The sequence below is a fragment of the Polypterus senegalus genome, chromosome 17 (assembly GCF_016835505.1).
Source record: "Polypterus senegalus isolate Bchr_013 chromosome 17, ASM1683550v1, whole genome shotgun sequence".
In the NCBI taxonomy this organism is placed as follows: Eukaryota; Metazoa; Chordata; class Cladistia; order Polypteriformes; family Polypteridae; genus Polypterus; species Polypterus senegalus.
The window spans coordinates 86,372,370-86,392,974 of record NC_053170.1 but is presented as its reverse complement, the minus strand read 5'-3'; the positions used below and the strand labels follow the sequence as shown (position 1 = coordinate 86,392,974).

General features: G+C 41.2%; 2 protein-coding genes across 3 annotated transcripts in view; one reads left to right on the top strand and one right to left on the bottom strand.

The window, feature by feature from the left end:
* Positions 1–20,605, bottom strand: part of mmd (monocyte to macrophage differentiation-associated) — a 123,704-nt gene that overhangs the window by 16,633 nt on the left and 86,466 nt on the right. The gene's annotated exons all lie outside the window — the stretch shown is intronic.
* The window catches only part of LOC120517557 (hepatic leukemia factor-like), a 40,232-nt gene continuing 38,301 nt past the window's right edge, over positions 18,675–20,605 (top strand). Inside the window, exon 1 of one of the 2 annotated variants that reach the window (XM_039739957.1) lies at positions 18,675–19,047. In XM_039739957.1, the coding sequence (XP_039595891.1) occupies positions 18,939–19,047 (109 nt within the window). In that variant the 5' untranslated portion in view covers positions 18,675–18,938. The remainder of the gene's footprint in view (positions 19,048–20,605) is intronic. The other variant, XM_039739958.1, reaches the window with a different exon arrangement.

Here is a 20,605-nt window from a genome sequence, read left to right as displayed (position 1 = left end):
CCACAATTCACAACCACATCCTGTATTCACTCACTGGAAAAAGACAAGAGAGACAGACGTTTAGAGGTAAGGAGGAAATAGCACTGGGGACTTCAGTTGAACTTGTCTTTCACTGGAATATGTCTTCTTCATCAAGTTCCTCAAGGAACATCACAGGTTCTGTAACATGCTGTAGACCTACTCTTAATAAGTAAAAAGTATTTTCTGAGATTCTTCTTAGGTAAGACATTAAGCTTCAAGGTAAGATTGTTATACCTGGTAATCATGGTGCCATGGAATGGTGATGTGTTGCATGTTGAATAGCACATGCAAAGAAGAATTTCACTGTGCTGTGTGACAATAGCAACCCTATGAACCTATATAAAATAAAGATGGACTGACCAAAGTTGAGTATGTGCTTTTTATGAGCTTTATGACATGGTCATTTTTTTCAGTTAAATAATATAAATAATCATCATAATACCATATACCATTTTCTTTTACAGTAGTCCTTATGTGCAACAGATACTGTAATATACAATTTGCTTCTATTAGTTTGTTTTCACCATGTCAAAAACATGACTTATCTCCGGAGGAAAAAAGTACAGGACCTCCTGATGAAATTTGTATGGTCTGTCTGCACATAAATGTGTGTGTTTGTTATTAATTAATTCATTACTTGTAAGTTGCACGGTTCAGTTTTCATATTCTCAGTAGCCCATCAAGTGATGGAAATCTTTTTAATAGTTACAATTTAATCTTTGCAATAAAACCGTTAATTCCTTTGTATCATTTCTTAATAAATATTAAACATTTCATGCGGGGAGGTTAAGAAATTAACTTCACCAAACAAAACCCCAACATAAAAAGAAAGTGCATCCTCCAACATTAGGTGAGGTAATAGTGCGTGTTGTCAGGCAGTTCATCCTGACATTTGTGCAGGGGTCCGAGCTCACTGAAGCCCTCTTCAGGTCGTACCTAAGAAATAAAAAGAAAAGCCCAAACCATGCCAACTTGTGTATCTCACCTACAGGGAGCGCTCTCTCTCTCTCTCTCTCTCCCTCTCTCCCTCTCTCCCCATCTCTCTCACTCTCTTATTCCATCCCGAAGGGAACACATGAGGTTCAATGTGACAAGTCCAGGGATCGGGATTGTTGCTGTTTAAGCTTTGCTGCTGCAATTGGTTGAAAGTAGGTCAAGCCGGCCGGCTCACGTGACCCGCCATCCCCGCAGCCTCGCGCAGCGTCCGTGCAGACAGCGCGTGACCGGCCTTTTTAAATCATTCAGAGAGCGCAACGGCGTTGATCTGTAGAGTGCGGGCCAGAAAATGTAAGTAGCATGTACTCGGGAGGGCGGAAATTCGAACAGCTTATAACAGTTCACATGCGCAGTCATTTTTGAAGTGCGTGTTTAAAAATAATGTTGAACTTTCACGTACTGGACCTAGCTATTAAATCACTTAAAATTTAACTGGCCTTAGCTACTAAATGGCTTAAAATGTACTTTTTCATAATAAGTAGCCGCCTGGATATGTGTTTATTTTTATTTATAATTTTTTCAACAGGAGATTGTATCTGTATATTTTTTATTTTAATCAGATTTAATTCTCTTTATTTATTTTCACTTTTTTTAACCGATATATGTGAAATTGTGCAGAAAATAATCTCTCCGTTTTTCGTAATCCTCTTTCACCAGGAAAACCTCAGTGGTTATTTAATCAGAAATGGATGGATGGCATAACAAGAGACGCTAATACTCCCATGTCAACACCGGATCGGTTTAAACCTGTGATAATAGTCCCAACCCAAACCCCCCCAATAACCATGTGAGAAGAAGATGTAAACTTCAAATAATAGGGACCCTAGGTAGGAATTAACCCAGATTCCAAATACCGCCATGAGATGGCAATGTTAATTGCTACACCACTATACTGCCAGCAGATGTCATGAAGAGAGGTTAGGTGTTAGAATTTGCAGCATTTTTTTACATAAGTAGTAAGAGATGTTAAACATTATTGTGCATGAGCCGAAGAAAAAATCATAATAAGTAAGCCAGTTTTTTCCATTACAAGATTGTAGGGTGCTGGAAATTATCCCAGCAGCTGTGGTTGTAAGGCAGAAGCCAGCCCTGCAGGGTATGCCAGTCACATAACCACTTTCACAAATCAACCGGAATATTTTTTGACTATGGGAAACCTTATGAGCACAAGGAGAACATGCAAGCCTACCCAAAATATATCCCAGACTGGGAACACGAATATAAAATAAAATCAAACTAAAGTGGAATACACAAAATATCCAAATGAGACGTTCAAGCTGAGAGGTGTGCACAGGTATGATATTTATTTATCCTTACCTAGAAACAAGAAGGCACAATTTGAAAAGTGTTAATGAAAATAAGAAGGAAGAAATGTCTTAAATGTCTTGAGAAACCACGTAGGATGGCTTGGGTCCTAGCCCTGCCTTAGCTATCAGCAGTGTGATCGTTAATTCAATTTCTGAACCTAATCATTACAATTTAAGATCATCGTGGAGTGGGAGCATCTGCTGACAGCATTACATACTAGGAAGAAATCAGCCCTTGGATCTGAAGCCAGTGTGGCATGCTGCTCATTAATATGCACATGGGGCCAGTTCAGAGGCACGAGCCTGTCTGAACAGCCATGGTTTTGAATCATAGGAGGAAAACCAAAGTGGACTCAAGTAAATGTGCAAACACTACGCAGAAAGTGACCAGGCTGGCATTTGAACCTGGGACTCTGGAGGTGTGAGGCAGCAGCAGAAACCACTGCACAAGTCAGCCATTCTAATTGCATGTTCTAAATACAAAATAAATGTAGTATTATATACTGTCCTTCACATTCGCTGGCTCAAAGCACTGCATTATTCCAAGAGCAAAATAACAAATACAAATTGCCAGTTTTCACAGAATAATAATGATAATTATCTATCTATCTATCTATCTGTCTATCTATCTGTCTGTCTGATCTTGCCTACTACTCTAAAATTAAAATCTATCTGTCTTTCTGATCTTGCCTACGATGTTAAAATTAAAATCTATCTATCTATCTATCTATCTATCTATCTATCTATCTATCTATCTATCTATCTATCTATCTATCTATCTATCTGTCTCTCTGTCTGTCTGTCTGTCTGTCTGTCTGTCTGTCTTTCTGATCTTGCCTACTACTCTAAAATTAAAATCTATCTGTCTTTCTGATCTTGCCTACTATGTTAAAATTAAAATCTATCTATCTATCTATCTATCTATCTATCTATCTATCTATCTATCTATCTATCTATCTATCTATCTATCTATCTATCTATCTATCTATCTATCACTAGGTCAGGTTGAACAGGCTTCCTGAATGGGACTGATGGACCTTGACATGTCTGGAAGACCCACATAATGGCAGGGCAGGGGAAGACCGTCTATGATTTTTGCAGCAGTACACTCACCACACATTAGGGGATGAAGGAACAAGACAGATAGTTAGCCAGTAAGGGATAAGCAGCCAGAATGACCAGGCCATGGTGGGAAACTTAGCCAGGGCATCAGGCTACACCCTGCACTTTTTGTAAAATATTTCATGATCACAGAAAATCAACACTTTGGTTTTACATCTCATCCAAAGAACGGCAGCACTTTTACAGTGCAGAGTCCCCATCACTGCGCTGGGACATTGGGATTCTTACACTGACCATAGGGTGAATGCCCCCTGCTGGCCTCTCCAACACCTCTTCCAGCAGCATGGTCTCCCATCCCAGTACTGGTTTGGTCTAAACATGTTTAGTTTCAGGTCGATTACCTGTTCTGAAGTGCAGGTGGTCTATACATGAGACAACAATGACCCTATTACCCTATTGGAAATGTTAATAGGGTGATTGCATGAAAGGCAACATTAAATGAACAATAAAAATTTGTATAGAGATGGGCAGTATGGGAGAAGTTACCACAACATTCGTTTGAGGGAAAGGGCAAGAAGCAGGAATGTAAGGTAATATATAAATACGATTTGAAATTTTTCAGGTTAAAAAGACAAAAGAAGGAGATTCGTCATACACACTAATAATGACTCCAGAGAGTGGTGACATGTTGCAAGTTGATCAACACAAGCCAATAGGAATTTCACCGTGTTCTGTACGTGAGGCCATATTGACTTTATGAACCTATAAGTGCCACAACTGTTTGATTTAGGATGAATGAGAGTACAGCCTGGTTTCACATGCGCCATTTGACTCACAGGCTGGTGCAGTGGTTAGTGCTGCTTCCTCAGAGCAGATTTTCCACGTTCTTCACATCTCTCCATGTTCTTTTTTTTATTATTTTCCAATGTCCCAAAACATGTATTGGTTTGAATGACATTTATCAATTGGCATAGTATAAGTGAATATAGGAGTTTACATGAGTGTGTGGTACAGTGGAGTAGCACTTAATCAGAGGTTGATTTCTGACTTAGGTTTGATGCTGCCCAGATAGACACCTGTTCCTCAGTACGCTGAAGTGAATAAGCAGGTTACAAAATAGATGGAGGGATAATTATAGACATGGAAGTGAAGTAAAGAAAGTTATCCAGGATGGTTACAGGGTCGGCAAACAAGGCAAATCCAGGTCCAGATACTTGGATCAACCATAGACAGCCTGGGAGAAGTAGAGCTAAAAAAACACTGAAGCTGCAGCATCAGGTTACTGGAAACAATCAGCTGAACTCTTCCCCCAATAGGACTCTTTCAAATGCGGTGAAGAAAAGCCAAAGTCACAGGCCTGGGGCTTTTAGTGGTAGCGTGGTGTGCCCTGACCAAGGCACCAATGCAAAAGAGACACCATTTGGAGTCACTAATCAGTCTAACGCAGACATCTTTGGGTGCGGGATGAATTTGGGGGTACCCAGAGAAAAGCATGAAGGTCTTTTACAGACTCCACACCGACTGTCAACAGGCAGCACATAATTTGATCGAAGAGTTTTGAAGATGTACCACCATACCACCTACTTAAATAGCCTCTCTTAATTAACGATGGATTCATGTTATGTGATGAAACTGTTGTCTGGCATTGGGCAGAAGCCAAGAAAAGTTATCTTGCATATTACAAATGTACAGATTACACAATGAAATATTCTAGACAGGGTGGCACAGTGGCGCAGTGGGTAGCACTGCTGCCTCGCAGTTAAGAGACCTGGGTTCACTTCCCGGGTCCTCCCTGCGTGGAGTTTGCATGTTCTCCCCATGCCTGTGTGGATTTCCTCCCACAGTCCAAAGACATGCAGGTTAGGTGGATTAGTGATTCTAAATTGTCCCTAGTGTGTGTGTGTGTGTACATGGCCCTGCCTGGGGTTCGTTTCCTTCCTTGTGCCCTGTGTTGGCTGGGATTGGCTCCAGCAGACCCCCGTGAACCTGTATTTAGGATATAGCGGGTTGGATGATGGATAGATATTCTAGACATCAAGTGAATCAAATTCCAAATCATGCACATCTCTCTATTATAAAAAAAAATCTTGGAAGGAGACGAGACGTGATTTTCTCAGAGAGACATTTTCACGTCCCGCAAGACGAGACTTTGTGCCAAGAGATTTAACCATGTCTGGGGCCGGAAATAAAAGACAAAGAGTAGTTGACAAAGTAGAACGTCGTAAACAATTCAAAAACGTTGGTGCGATAAACATGCAGAGCAGGTTAGAGATAATAAAAGTACTAACATTCAAAAGTCTCAAAAAAATGATAGTAAAGATCACATTAGTGCAAACAAATGGAAATTATTACTCGGTGAAATAAAGGAACAGTGAAAAGAGATCGAACACATTGTTCAGATTTAAACTTTAAGTCGGAGACTTGTGGATCGTCTAATTCGTGTTGCCATCACGGAAAAGTAGTGTTTTCTTCCCAATGAAGAGGCGCATCTATGAGAATTAAAAGATTTGTTGTTTGGTGAAAGTGAAATCCCGCAAGAGAAAATTTCAAGCCCCGCGTGACAAGAGCTTCAGCAAAGAGATTTGGAAAAGTCCTGCCCACATAACCACACATATGGTTCAATCATATCTCATTTGTGTGAATGCTATTGTCAGACACAGTTCATGTAGAGAGAAATAAACGATATTCACTCACGGGCAGTTATACGTAGCATTGTCATGATGTAATTCCAAACAGAATCAAAATTGAATGTGATATTGACGAACAGGTAAAAGTGAAAAGAGATCGAATATATGGACATAGGTGATATGACAGAAGATATTGTTTGGCTTTAAACTTTAAGTTAGAGACTTGTAGATCATCTAATTCATGTTGCCATCGGGGAAAAATAGTGTTTCTTCCCAATGAAGAGGCATGTCTGTGAGAATTAAAAGATTTGTTGTTTGGTGAAAGTGAAATCCACATACACGAGCGGCAGAGACGCGAAGTTGCTGGCACGTAGCATAGGTGGAGAGGGGGTTGGCGAACGAAGCGAGTGCGGGGTGAAGCCCCCTTGTTTTGAAAAACAAAAATCCTCCGGGGCCTCGGTGTGTTTGTTCAGTGTTAGTCAGTGTTAGATGTAGGCCTACTAGACACTTCATTTCATTTTGTAATGTATAATTTGATACAGCCAAAATGTGCATACAAGTAAGTGTTCAAATCAGATTCATGTAGAAGTTCAAGTCAGTGGTCCATAGGGTACAGCAAAGTTCCTGTCTGCATGTGAAAATCAACATTATGCTGCATAATCAGAGAAATAATAAGCAAAAGTGTCAAGGCCATCAAGAGAAAGATGAAAGCTTTGTTCATTGATGAAAACAAGAGCAACCTCTCATTGAAACCACCATTGTCAATTCTATAGACAGACATTAAACAACTGTGTCGACAAGAAAATCATTTTTGGATGGTTGCAACGCTCTGGCTTGAAGGGCCAGACAGAATGTCTCCTCATACCAGCTAAGGATTAGGCACTTAACACATCCTATCATTACAAGAAAATTCTCATGATGGAGGCTGATAGCAAGTGCAGGACATGCCAGCAACAGGAAGAGCTGGATGTTCAGTGCTAGCACCAAAGGAATACACTCACTGACACAGTCAGACAGCGGTTAGTGCTCCGTGAACTTGAACTCTCAATGCCTGATGAAGAACACCATGGTTATTTATGTTACGGCTGTGAACACCAATCATACCATTGGAGCCGATTGAGCGGACATCATTCTCCACGACGGCAGCAACAGATGCCATCTACTCATTGATGTAGCCATTCCAGATGATGAGAATGTCTTGGTCAAGGAGGTAGAAGAACTCAGCAAATACAAAGAACTCAAGATTGAGATCCCGTGTGTGAAACACAAAGGCTCGTATAATTGTAATTGTTGTCAGATACTAGGAACTGCTCGACTAGGTCTCCAAAAACATCCCAAAGAACTGCAAGGTGAAGCGAGAGCCGCCCACGTGCAGAAGATTGGCCCCCTCAGAGCGGCCCATATACTTCGTTAAGTTCTCAGTATCGGACAATGAGACCTTCAGAACTCTAGTGGGTTCGTGGTGAAAAGCAACCAGCACAAACTGAGGAAAAAAAATAATGATTATAATATTGAATGCAGCTCAAAAATAAGATGTTAAGGTTTTTATTTGTCGTTATTACATGAGAAAACAGGAATTGTGCCCACTGAGCTGTGTCCAAAATAGTGAAGAACAAGCAACAGGCTGGGCACTTGACAATACATTTTTACCTGGACGTATTCATCATACTTAAGGAGACACTCTTGATCTCTAACACTTTATCAGTCCTGATTTTTTTTCAAGCTACTTGTATATGTCACTAGGGGAGCACAGATATAGCTGTGGTGATTGTGTAGGTGTGTGTTGAGTTTGAACCCTCACCTGAAATATATCTTTTGACAGTTTTAACTGATTGATCATTGATAAAATTACCTTTCATGAACTTTCTCACCCGCAGCAAAATCAACTCCTGGCTATTAGTAATGCGGGAACTCCGCGGTCTTCGCTTCACCTCAAGTTTGGAGAAATCATGGAAGTTATTGCGAATATCGCTGAATTCTATGCAATGCATGGAAGTCAATGGGGAAGGCCTAACTGAACTAGACTGGACTGGATTATAACGGTGCAATCATCTTTAAAGTGTCCCTGAGGACCAGGAAGACATCTGCCAACTATACTGGATCGATTACTGTGGCCAAAAAGGTGACCTGAGCTGTGTGGCAGCAGTGCCGACCACTGCACCACTGTGCCTCAGTGCGATCAGAGCAAATAGAACGCAGTCTTCAACACGTCGCTCGCGAGCTACCGGTAGCTTGCCTCTCCTTTCCAAGTAGCTTGCCAAAGGGTTAATGAATCCTACATAAATTTGAAAACTTGATTAGTCAAATTAGGGGTGGGCGATCTTTCCAAAAAATCATATCATGATCCTTTTAACACAAAATCACGATCCACAAACTGAATTGCAATCTATCTTTTCAATGTGGCATACACTTAAGAGAATATCCAGACTCAGACCTAAGTAACACTTTATTTTAAATATCAAACAAAGTTGAATTCAATTGTTCTCGCTTTCGCTAGCTAAGCAATTTTAAGGAAGACACACCGAAGCTGGCGAGTGAGTGAGGAAGGCCCCTCCACTCGGCCCGCTGTGTGGATCTCAGGTTCACACAAATAAATCGGTACTGCAAGTGAACTATGATACACATCAACCGGAAGGTTCAAGCAAATTATAAAAAAACACGATCTAAATCCGTTAAGTAGTTCTCACATGAAATGCGGGCAGACAGACAGAGAGACATTTGATTTTATATATTAAATATTAGTAAACCTTCAAAATAATGTGCAGTTAAAGTCTCCGCAGCATTCTCAGCATTTCTGGAGCTTAGCAGAGCCAGATATCTATAAGAATCTTCACCAAGCAGCTCTGAAAATGCCTGCTTTGTTTGGGTCTCCATACCTCTGTGAGTCTGACGTGAATGTCATGAAATCAAAGTTCAGAACAAGACTGACAGACGAACATTGAAATGACTCCATAAGAGGGAACCTCAGTGGCTCCACTGCACCAGACACCTGCCTCTTCTTGTTGGCTCCATGCAGTGCCAGTCATCTGACTAACTAAACAACACATCACACACACAACTGGACCTGTGAATAAAGTGACACGGTGACATGTGACAAAATGACAAATGAGGAAGTCCTATCTGTGGATTTGGAATTGCATTGTGTTGTTTTGACAGCATTCATGTTTTAATTCAATAGTGTGAATAAAAACTAGAAAATGTATACAGACATACAAAATGCACTTGCAGGTAAACTGAATATTATTTTGTGATCTTTTAATGCAAAATGCGAGTTGTGGACACCAACATTTTGTAAATATTCAGGCAAAACAAGCTTATTCAGTTTGTTTGGGTTTGAAATAAGCTATGAGAATAAACGTCAGAAAACAGGAGTAGCTCTCGGCCATTTTTATTTTGTAAAAGTAGCTCTTGGAGGACTAAAGATTGGAGACCCGTGCACTAAACAGACTACTTGAATGCAGAAATGTCTGTCATCCTTCCCAGATACGTATCCCCTCCACCATCGTGTCATCAGCATACTTGACAATGGAACAATGGCCATTGTCGGGCGTCAGGTTACTGTACAGAGCATAAATAGGAAAGGAGACAGAATGCAACCTTGAGCAGCCCTTGTGTTTTCATGAGTCTCTTTTGAAAAGGTGCTTTGCGCACTAACTATCCATGAGCGACTGAAAAGATACTCCTGAATCCATTATGTTATCTATTGATTAACATTCAAATTGTTACATTTTTCAATCAATATGTGAGGTTGAGTAGTACAGACTGCCGAAATTAAAATACATAAATTAATTTTCCATATACAATAAATAGGGCAAACACAACGACAAATTGGGTGATGCAACCCACACAAACAAAATATAAGCAGTGTGACGGGCGGCCATGGCCAATACCTGGCCAGGATGCCAGCTGGATGGAATGAAAGGGGAAGAGAGTATCTACAAGGCACTATCTTCCCTGGGACACTAGAGGGCAGCCCTCCCAGGCGGCTGTGGCACTGCAGATTTCCGCAGGGCACACTGGCAGTTGGAGTTTGGCACAGAAAGGGGGAGCTGTGGAGCCCTACTTTGGGATTCCATCACACCTGGGGGTGATTCCGGGTCTGAATTAATGAGCCACCTGGAACACTCCCAGGACCACCTTAAAATGGAGCCGCCTCACTCCATTCAGGGACACAGAGTTGGGAGGAAGAGGGACGAAGCTTGCCAGTGGAGGAGTGGAAGTAGAAAGGAGAGAAAGAGCGTACTGTAAACTGTGTTGGTGCATTGTACTGTGCTGCTGTGCGGAGTGAGGGAAAAACGCTCTCCACTGGCAAATAAACATGTGTCCCTGCCTGTCTGTGTCGGGGTTGGGGCAGCTGGAGCGCCCCTGGATGCCACAACAGTTACAGGGATAAATCTAACTTCTGTAGGCAAGGGCCATGTTTTAAATTTTGGGAGTGGTAGTCAGGGGTGGATTTACCATCAGAGTATTCTGGGTAAGCTTCCAGGAGTGCTTGATGAAATGATGGAGTATCCATGGGTTGAAATTACACGGGTAACGAAGCGATCAAGTCTCGTGCCCAAATTAAGAGGGAGAAATGCTACTCTGGATTAAACGTCCCGCTGTCCACATCCTACATAGTTAAAAGTATGATCAACTCTCTGTTATAGAGCAAAGTCTCCTGGGGGGGCCTATGGGGGTCTTAACCCAGCCTTGGTGGGAGTGGATTCTATCCTATGAATGTTTATGTCTATCCCAGGAGCAGCTTGTGCAAAGCTTGAACCAACCCAAGATGGAGCGCCTGTCTAAAACACCAAAGGGGCCCAGCCAGCCCGAGAACGAGGCTTTAAACTGCAGAAAGGGAATTGGAGTCTCGGTGGAGGAAACCCTCGTAACTGCGGGGAGAACATGCAAAATCTATTTTGAGAGTTGTGTTCTGAGATGGGGATGTCGTATTCCTCAGCATCACACTTCTGGGTTCAAAATCTCCAGGAGGTGATTTAATCCTCCCCTTTTGACATCAGTGCCTCAAGATTGTTCAAGTGGCTGAATAAGTTCAGATTGAGCGTAATTGACTATAGGAACATGAGAAAACAAAAAGTGAAGTAGAAATCATGAACAGAACTGGCACTGGTAATCCCATGGCTGCAAGATGAGCTTAAATTAGATGACATTTAAATAAAAATAACTTCCAATCATTCAGAATTCCATTAAGCCCTCCATTTTCTGAATCCACTTTTTCCATTATTGGGTCATATGGAGTCAAAACTTATTATACCAGCACCGGGTGCGACTTCTCCAAACCATTTAACCATTGAAGGTGCAATTAATGATGATTGTAGGCAGTTGTGGCCTAATAAACTCACCACCTCCAGCCCTCAAAGTTGCTCCAGTGCAGTGACAGGGATGCCATGCTGCACACATTGGCGCCGTCCCTTGGACGATGTATAAAACTGAGGTCCTGACCCATCACAGTCATCGATATCTTTTTAAAACAGTAGGGTGTACCCTGATGCTCTGGTTAAAACTGCCCACCACGGCCTGGTCATTCGTCCCCCCTAATCATCCCTTGTCCCTTATTGGCTAACTATCTCTCTCCGCCCTTCAGTACCTAATAGCTAATATGTGGTGAGCATACTGGGACCATCTTAACAGCATCATAGCCCCCCTGGTTAAAGTAGTGCGCTGCGGCCCCTGTTTTCACAGCAAATCAGAAACATACATAGGCATTAGAAACCTATTAGCTGATGTGTTCTGAACGTAATGGCTCAAGAATGGCTTTTGTCACATCCTACAGGTACAGTGAGTATAGTAAAGAATCCCCCTTTGAAATATTCCCATTTCTTTACTTTACAACCTTAAATGAAAACACACAAGCTAACATTTTTTTCCGGCTTTACTTGCTTAATGCAACCTATAACAGCCAAGTGAAAGATATGACAGCTACAGTTCGGAACAATTATAAAAAATCAAAAACAAGACCTACTGAGATTAATAAAGGATCAGACCCCCATGTCATTTTGTTGTACTCCCTTTTGCTTTAATGACAGCCTTGAGTCTGTTGGGATTCTTCTCCGTCAGCTTTGCACATCTAGATTGAGCCCACTCACTATTTGCCCCACTCTTCTTTACAGAACTGTTCAAATTCGGTCATATTAGATGGTGAGTGTTGGTCGACTGCTATCTTCAGATCTTTCCACAGATTTTCAGTGTGATTCAGGTCTCGGCTCTGACTGGCCGCACCAGGACATTCACTTTTTTCTCCTTCAGCCACTGTGTGGTCAATTTTGCTGTGTGCTTCGGGTCGTTGTCGGTTGAAAGGTGAACATTCTGCCCATCTTCAACTTTTTGGCAGAGGGTAGCAGGTTTTCCTGAAGAATTTGACAGTATTTTGCCCCATCCATTTTTCCTTCTACCCTGAAGAGAGCCCCAGGCCCTGCGGCAGAGAAACACCTCCACAACAGGATGTTGACACCTCCATGCTTTACTGTCGGTATGGTGTGTTGTGGATGGTGGGCTGCATTGGTGTACTGTTTGGTGTTGTGGCCAAATAGTTTGATTTTTGTCTCATCTGACCAGAAGACCTTTTTCCACTTGGCATCAGAATCTTCAAGGTGCATTCTGGCAAACCTCAAACGAGCCTTAATGTGGCCTTTCTTGAGAAGTGGGGTTTTCCTTGAGACCCTCCCAAACAAGCCACAATTGTGGAGCGCCTGTGAAATTGTTGTCACATCCCCACAATGACCACTCTTTGCCATAAAATCCTGTAACTCCTTCAAAGTGGCCATTGGCCTCCTGGTAGCCTCTCTTACCAGTGTCCTCCTTCCTCTTCCATCCAGTTTGGAGGAACGGCCGGATCCAGGGAGGGTCCTAGTAGTACCAAACACTTGCCACTTCTTTATGATGGACTTTACTGAGCTCCTTGGGATTGATAAAGCCTTTGAGACTTTTTGTCTCCATCTCCTGCCTTATGTCTGCCCACAACTCTATCCCTGAGATCTTTTGAAACTGGCCATAGCCAGTTGTTTGCTGTCAGTTGCACTACCAAGGAAGGGAATGAATGCTCTAGAAAGAGCTTCACTAATCACAGGAAGGAAGTCTGCAATGGAAATGGTGGACACTTACACCTGATTGAGTTGGGGGAGGGTCCTTTATTAATCTCAGGATTCTTGTTTTTATTTTTTTTAAATTCTTCTGAACTGTAGCTGTGATATCTTTCACTTGAATGTTATAGACTCTGTTGAGTAAGTAAAGCTGGAAAAAAATTTAGTTTGTATGTTTTCATTTAAGGTTGTAAAGCAAAAAAAAAGGGAATATTTTGAAGGGGGGATTCTTTTCTATTCCCACTGTAGATGCTATATATTGGTGTTGGCTGAAGTGTTTCCCCACTGTCTACAGTATGTAAAGCACTTTGAGTGTCCAGGAAAGCACTATATAAATGTTCTTATTTAAAGTTACCTCGAGCAAGTGGCTTATCTGGCTTGTGCTCCAATTGTTAATAAACAAATATTGTATGGGACAATTGTACTTGCGCTTTGGGCCGGTGTCCTGCACTCAGATGACTTGTGCAACATCTCATGTGCTAAAAGTATGTTAGAAATCGTGATTATGAGCTGCTTGACTCCAGCCAGATGTCCAGGAAAAATTGAAATGTTTAAACTATCATGGCAGTATTTCACTAACAGTCGAGCGAGTCCTCATTGCAAGATGGGGTGGAGTTAGATGTAGAAGAAGAGGGATATCCAAGTGTTATCCTAATATAATTACTTATTATTTGGCTGACGCCTTTATTCAAGGTGACTTGCAACATTTGAGATTGAGTTGGTTACATTTCTTTTGTTTTTCCAGCTGGTGCACAGGCAAGTGAAGTGACGTGCTCAGGGTCACACAGTGCCAGTAGCAGCATTGGAACCCACAGCCTCAGGGTTTGAAGTCCAAAGCCTTAACCACTCTGCAACACTTTCACGCCATCATTTGCTGATGAGCTGTTGAGTAGGTAGTAGTGGTGTGCAACTCAGGAACAATTTGTTCTTTTTGAATGACTCTTTTCAGTGAATCAAATGAATCAATTTGCGAGCGCGAACGAATTGATTCAGTGGAGCCCAACGAGAGTGCTGAAGCGCACACATGTCCAGTATAATGGCATTAGCTTCTCTCGTTTCACTGGCTCTGGTTGATGTTTAAATTGCATGCACAAAAGCCACCTGAATTGTTTTAGTTCTTTTGAATTCAAACTATATAAATATTGGCAAATGAAAACTCCGTACTGATGATTGTCTCATTCATCATACAAGTACAATACAGTAACAACACATTGATATTAGAATGTATTGTCTTTTTACAATTCGTTATTAGTGTTGTTTTAAACTGAATATATAAACAATAGTAAAACTAATGTGTTTATGTCCCTTTGTACATTTAACACATTAATCAGGCCAAACTGAACCTTATAAAAATGTTATTTTAAATTTCTAACAGCACTATTTTCTTTCCACTTTACTTCAGTGCACACATTTGTACGGCTCATGGACTGCACTGGGCATGCAATTATGTACTTTTGAATTTAAATGGACTCATTACCCAAGAATGAGACACACGATTCTTTTTCATTTGATTCGTAGACAGAATCATTGTCTGATAGTGAGTAACGCTTCTCATTCATCTGATTTGCAAACAAATCACTATGTGACAATGAGTTGCACGATTATTTTTCATTTGGTTTGTAAACTGAATCATTACCCAAGAAGGAGTAACATAATTCTCATTCATTTGATTTGTGAACAAATCACGACTCTCATTCACGTGTGATTCTGTAATGTAATGTTACACATCTTAAATGTGTTGCCTTGTTTTGTGTACTGAAACAGGAAAGTATCAAAATAATTATCATCATGTTAAGTATATAATTAATATTGGTTTTATATATATATATATATATATATATATATATATAGATAGATAGATATATATACAGTATATATATCCTTCTATATAAAAGCTGTCAGGATTGTCCTTCCGTCCTGTGAGTGGAAAGCGTAGCGGTATTCCGCTTATCACAGACTTACTACTTGCAGCTTGCGTGCGAGCGACATGATGTGAGCAGAGTTCTGGTGCTCCCATCGTTCACTTGCTTTTGTGCGCGATGCGCTGTAAAAATAGACAAAATTATGTCTCTGGAAATAATTAATGTTGATGGAATACAAATGCCTCACCGCGTAGTAAGTATCAGGGGGGTTCAAAAGGGCGACCTCAATATAGAAAAAAGTTTAAATTTCATCACAAAAATAACAAACTACGAGTATTAAAGTAATACCGCTCAAATGCAATATAACCAAATTAATGAGTTTGTATAAAATCTCAAATTGATCTACATATTGAATTGCCTTAAGAAGTGGTCAACTTAAAGGTCGGTCACCTTAAAAGGCGGGTCAGCCTAGTATATATATATATATACTGTGATGGACAGCCGGGTCCCTTGCCCGGCGGGACACCGCTGCTGCATATGTTCCTGGGGAGCCACCATGGACAGCTCAGTACCTCCCCCGGGACACTTGGTGGCAGCCTCCCTGGCCGATGTTCGTTTCCCAGTCTCCCGCCTGGCTCCATTGTATCATGGAGTCCTCCACAGCCTGGTTGGGAGATGGGGTGGCCGCTAGGGGGTGCTGCCGAGACTCAACAACCCGGCTGGACAAGTCATCAGCCCCGTCCGGAGGTACAATTGGGACCAGGTGGTCAAGCACCTGGAACACTTCCAGGTGGGCTATAAAACAGGCCAGCCTCCACCACTAAGGGGCCAGAATCGGGAGGAAGAGGTTGCCTGAGATGAGTGGTGGTGCAAGGTAAAGAATTGTTGCTTTTGTGTGTTAGTGCTTTAGGGACTGTGTTGGGCATGTGGGACATGGGGAAGACGTGCGCCCACGGGTGAAGAAAAATAAAAAGACTGTTGATTTTACACGTGCCTCTGCGTCAGTCTGTGCCGGGTCGGGCGCTATATAGTGCCCTTATCACAATATATATATCATAATAAAAAATCCTGGGACGAGACAAGACTTTTTCAGAGAGACACTGTCACGTCCCGCAAGACGAAACTTAGTACCAAGAGATTTAACCACACCCAGGACCAGAAATAAAAGACAAAGAGTAGATGACAAAGTAGAAAGTTGTAAAGAATTCAAAAACATTGGCGCGATACACATGCAGAACAGGTTAGAGATAATGGAAGTACGAAAAATCCAAAGTCTCAAAAAAATGAGAGCAAAGATCGCATTAGAGCAAACAAACAGAAATTATTACTCTTTGAAATAACAGAATAGTGAAAAGAGATTGAATATATTGTTTGGATTCAAACTTTAAGTTGGAGACTTGTAGATCGTCTAATTCATGTTGCCATCAGGGACAAGTAGTGTTTCTTCAAAATGAAGAGGCGCATCTAGATAGATAGATAGATAGATAGATAGATAGATAGATAGATAGATAGATAGATAGATAGATAGATAGATAGATAGATAGATAGATAGATACTTTATTAATCCCAAGGGGAAATTCACATAATCCAGCAGCAGTATACTGATACAAAGAAACAATATTCCAGGGAGCAATTCCATATAAAAGAAAGTGGTAGAAGTGATCAGTGAAATAGAGAAAAATAGGGATAAAAAGGTAAAAAGATAAATGAGAATTCAAAGATTTGTTGTTTGGTGAAAGTGAAATCCACATACGCGAGTGGCAGAGACGCAGGCCCTGTGGGGTGGGGGGTTGCCAAGTGAAGCAAGCAGGGGGCAAAGCCCCCTAGTGTATATATAGTAAAAAGGAGACACAACAAAGTGAAAGAGTTAGGGCATTACCTTGGTGGCCCCTGTATAATCTGAAAGAATGCACAATAACTTAGCACACAATAATTTGCAGAGTCATCTTTCCTGATGTGCGTTCAGAACAGAACTGAGAACATGATGGCCAGTTCCCGGTTACTGTATATAGTTACTCTGCAGGGAGGTGCGGGTCCAGAAGGGCAGACAGTAGAAGTGATGTCAGAAGTGAAGTGGCTATCAGTATTCTGGAAGAGTGAAAGCATTAGATCACAGTACCAACACCTGTTTTGGTGGGTAAATACCATCAATAGAGCCCTTAAGCTGCCCCCCGTGCGCATGTGCATGGCAATATAAATACAGAAATACTGTATATATATTGACTTTTTTTTTTTTGCTTAGCAGATGCTTTTATTCAAAGAAGAGAGGTCAGCATAATCAACTAACATCAATCTGGGGGTGCTGTTTAGGAACAAGTTTTACTGGACAAGGGTACAAAATTGATCATCACAACTGGAGAGCTCAGAACAAACATACTCTTGAGTTACAACTCCTTGATAATAAAAATGTATGTAAGAGAGTTTTCAAAAGCTTCTTAAACATACTGAGGGAGTCAGAATTCTGAATAGAATAGGAGTTACACATGCATGCAGTGGTGGCACTGCCAGGCGCTGATCATCAGCAGACCTCAGAGGGAGCATAGAACCTCACAAGCCCAATGTAGTGATGTGAAAAGAGCAGTGACATGTGCCCACCTCAGCTGTTTGAACACCAGACACATTTTGAATCATCTGCTATGGCTTGGTGACACACGCTGGTACTCCTTTGGTACAAGACCAAAGTCTGGACCAAGAGTTGTGCTACATACTCTGTTATTCATTGTCATTGTATACAGTGAATCTGCAAGACTGAGAGACGGTAGAAACGTGGTCCCTGAAGAACAGGTGGGCATTGATCACCACCCTGCAGTTGCATACTGACTTGGGTTTTAGTGATAATGAACCAAAATAATACAATATATACAAAATAATGGAAGTAATTTCCCAGAACTTTATGTAGATGCCAGTGTCTAATCCTAAAAATGAATTAAGCGAATCAAATGAATTAAAATAATCAATACACTTAAATGAGCAGTTTGAAAGAGTTGATTCAGTAATGTGAATCAAAATGCCCATCACTAATGGGTAGATGTCAGACTCACACAATATGATGAAACCTGCCCCTACATTCTGATATACCAGGTGATGGTATTTACGTCATACATTGATGAATAAATGAACAATATTATTACTAGCAAATAAGGCAAAAGGACAAAGTCCATATGCATGTAAAATCACACCTTCCTCATATGCCCCACCCACATCTGACCACACCCCCTCCTGTGATCCGCAGGGAGGGGTATTTGATTAATTAATTAATTAAAATAAGTTTTCAAAAAAAGCCACGGCCACTCTCAATTATAATACATATACAGTACGCCCACTTTTATCTCTGCTACCCCTTCCCTCCAGGGTTCAGGCAGGTGAAATTACTGCAATAAAGGCACCTTGCAGTCATCATTATAAACATCATGTCATCTCTTCATCAGGAATAGTGTGATTGGATCAAATCATCTCCCATCAGCTGCAAAAACAATATATGAATAGGACAAGGCAGCTTCTGAGGCAAGTGACTGAGTGATGCAGAACGAGACACTCTTAAGTAGAGTTTGCCTACCAATTATTGCCTTCATCGGTCATTGGGTAGAAATCTCGCAAGTCGCGTGTATTGCGGGCTGCTCGTAAGAAAGCTGCGCGCGGCGACGTTAAACGGGAAGAATGTGGCGGCTTGCCTCGCCTCGCGCGGCCCTCTTCGCCTGCTGGGCTTTGACGTCAGAGCTGTCAGGAGCCGCACATGGATCGCGACTCGGCTGCGCTACCGCTCCAGTCGCGCAGTTGTGCTGAACCTGAGTGAGAGCTGCACCTGGGGGGGGGTTCGCCAGCTGATTGATCGGCTCGAATAGCGGGGCATTTGCAAAGGGCTTTGTATTTAACACAGAAATCTGAGAATTATACATCATTTTTATATATATATATACATATATATAAATATATTTTCGTATCAACGCGGAGTTTGTTTTTTTGGGGGGGAGGGAGAAGGTAATGATGGCCAGACCGCTCACTATAAATCCAACTTTTCTACCTCCAACCCACGGAGTGCTTAAATCTTTACTGGAGAACCCACTGAAGTTGCCGCTGCACCACGAAGAAGGTAATTCACCTATTTACTGGGCGCACTGGGGCGGAAGCTCAATTTTATGGATAGGGATTTTTTTTTTTCTTGGCGCCGCGAGACGCATTTTTACTTCGATACTCCAGAAGGATGTCTGTGCGTTTTTTATATTTAAATCTTAGCAGAGTGGACAAGAGCTGGTGACTAGAATGCACCCCGAGAAGCAATAGGTGACATAGGATGTCAAAAAAGAAATCACAGAGTGGGGCCAGCTGGGTATTTAAAAAGGAAAGAGAAGCACCAGAACGCTGACTGCCCGAGCTTGATCGCTGAATGCCGTCGGCTCGACGGTGCTACTGGGTTGGGATGTCATCTTCGAAAAAGTGCATTGACATGGGGACCCTGGTTCAGAAAATGAATGGATAGTCTTACAAGGAGAACGTTTGTATTCGGCTGCTGTTGACTATGGATTAGAGGCCGGCGATCTCTGAACACATATATGCAACATTACTAGCACTAGTAGTTGATTTACAATATTGTTAGAATGAATCTAATATTTGTTATAATATTTAATGCATTGCAAAGATGCGTATAGCTACAACTTCTGCAACTGGACATTTGTTTTAGTAAACATGACATATTTTGTGCCTCAACATTGGTAACTGTCATGTAACGTTCTATAACAATCTTTTTATAAGTTTATTTCCATTATTTAAAAAATATTAATGATTCTACTATAATGCTTGTAACTTAACTTCTGCTTTGACATCATTCCTACCATTTGTTTGTAACCGTATCTGGACATTTGGGGGATTGGAATGATCTCAAACAATAATCTGTTCAGCACCCTTAATAACTGGAGCATCACAGTGTGTATAAAATATGCCAATGTGGTCTGACAAATGATTTAAAACCTTCATAACAGTAAAATATTACAAATGTCATGTGTATTTTTTATTATGTGTATTCATATTGACTGTATAAATATTTTATGAAAACATGTACTTATTCTTTGCAATCTGAATTTTTCAGCAATCAGAATAATACTATTTCCTGCAACTGCTTAGGAAATTAACATTTAAAGCTTTTGAAAGCCACAGCTTCAAAGCTTGCTAACTCAATTTTTTTCTTTCTTTTAGTTGACCTAACTGAACATTTGAACCAAAACTCGATCATGCTCATTTTCATAATCCAAATCAGATAAGCTACACACCTCAAAATGAAAGTGCCAGACTAGCTCTTCAGGGTGATTCTATTGGGGGGGACTAATTTAGAATTCCCAAAGAAGCACTTGTATGGAGGTTCCAGAAAGAAGTTTTATTTATTTAGTAATCAGTAAACAATCATGAATAGACAACACATTTGTGAAACAGCAATGGGTTCTGGATTTTTAAAGGACTCTTGCTGCACACACACACACACACAGGCTGGCTGAGTTCAGGTTTTCTTTTGTATCCTGCGCTAGGTACTCAGCTAGACAGTAAAGATTTCTCTTTTATCCACATATTAGGACCCTTCTCAAAGGCCAAAGAAGCCTTGCCAGAATTAAATGGGTCTTTGTCAAGAGATGATTCTACAAGGACCCACACAACCAAGT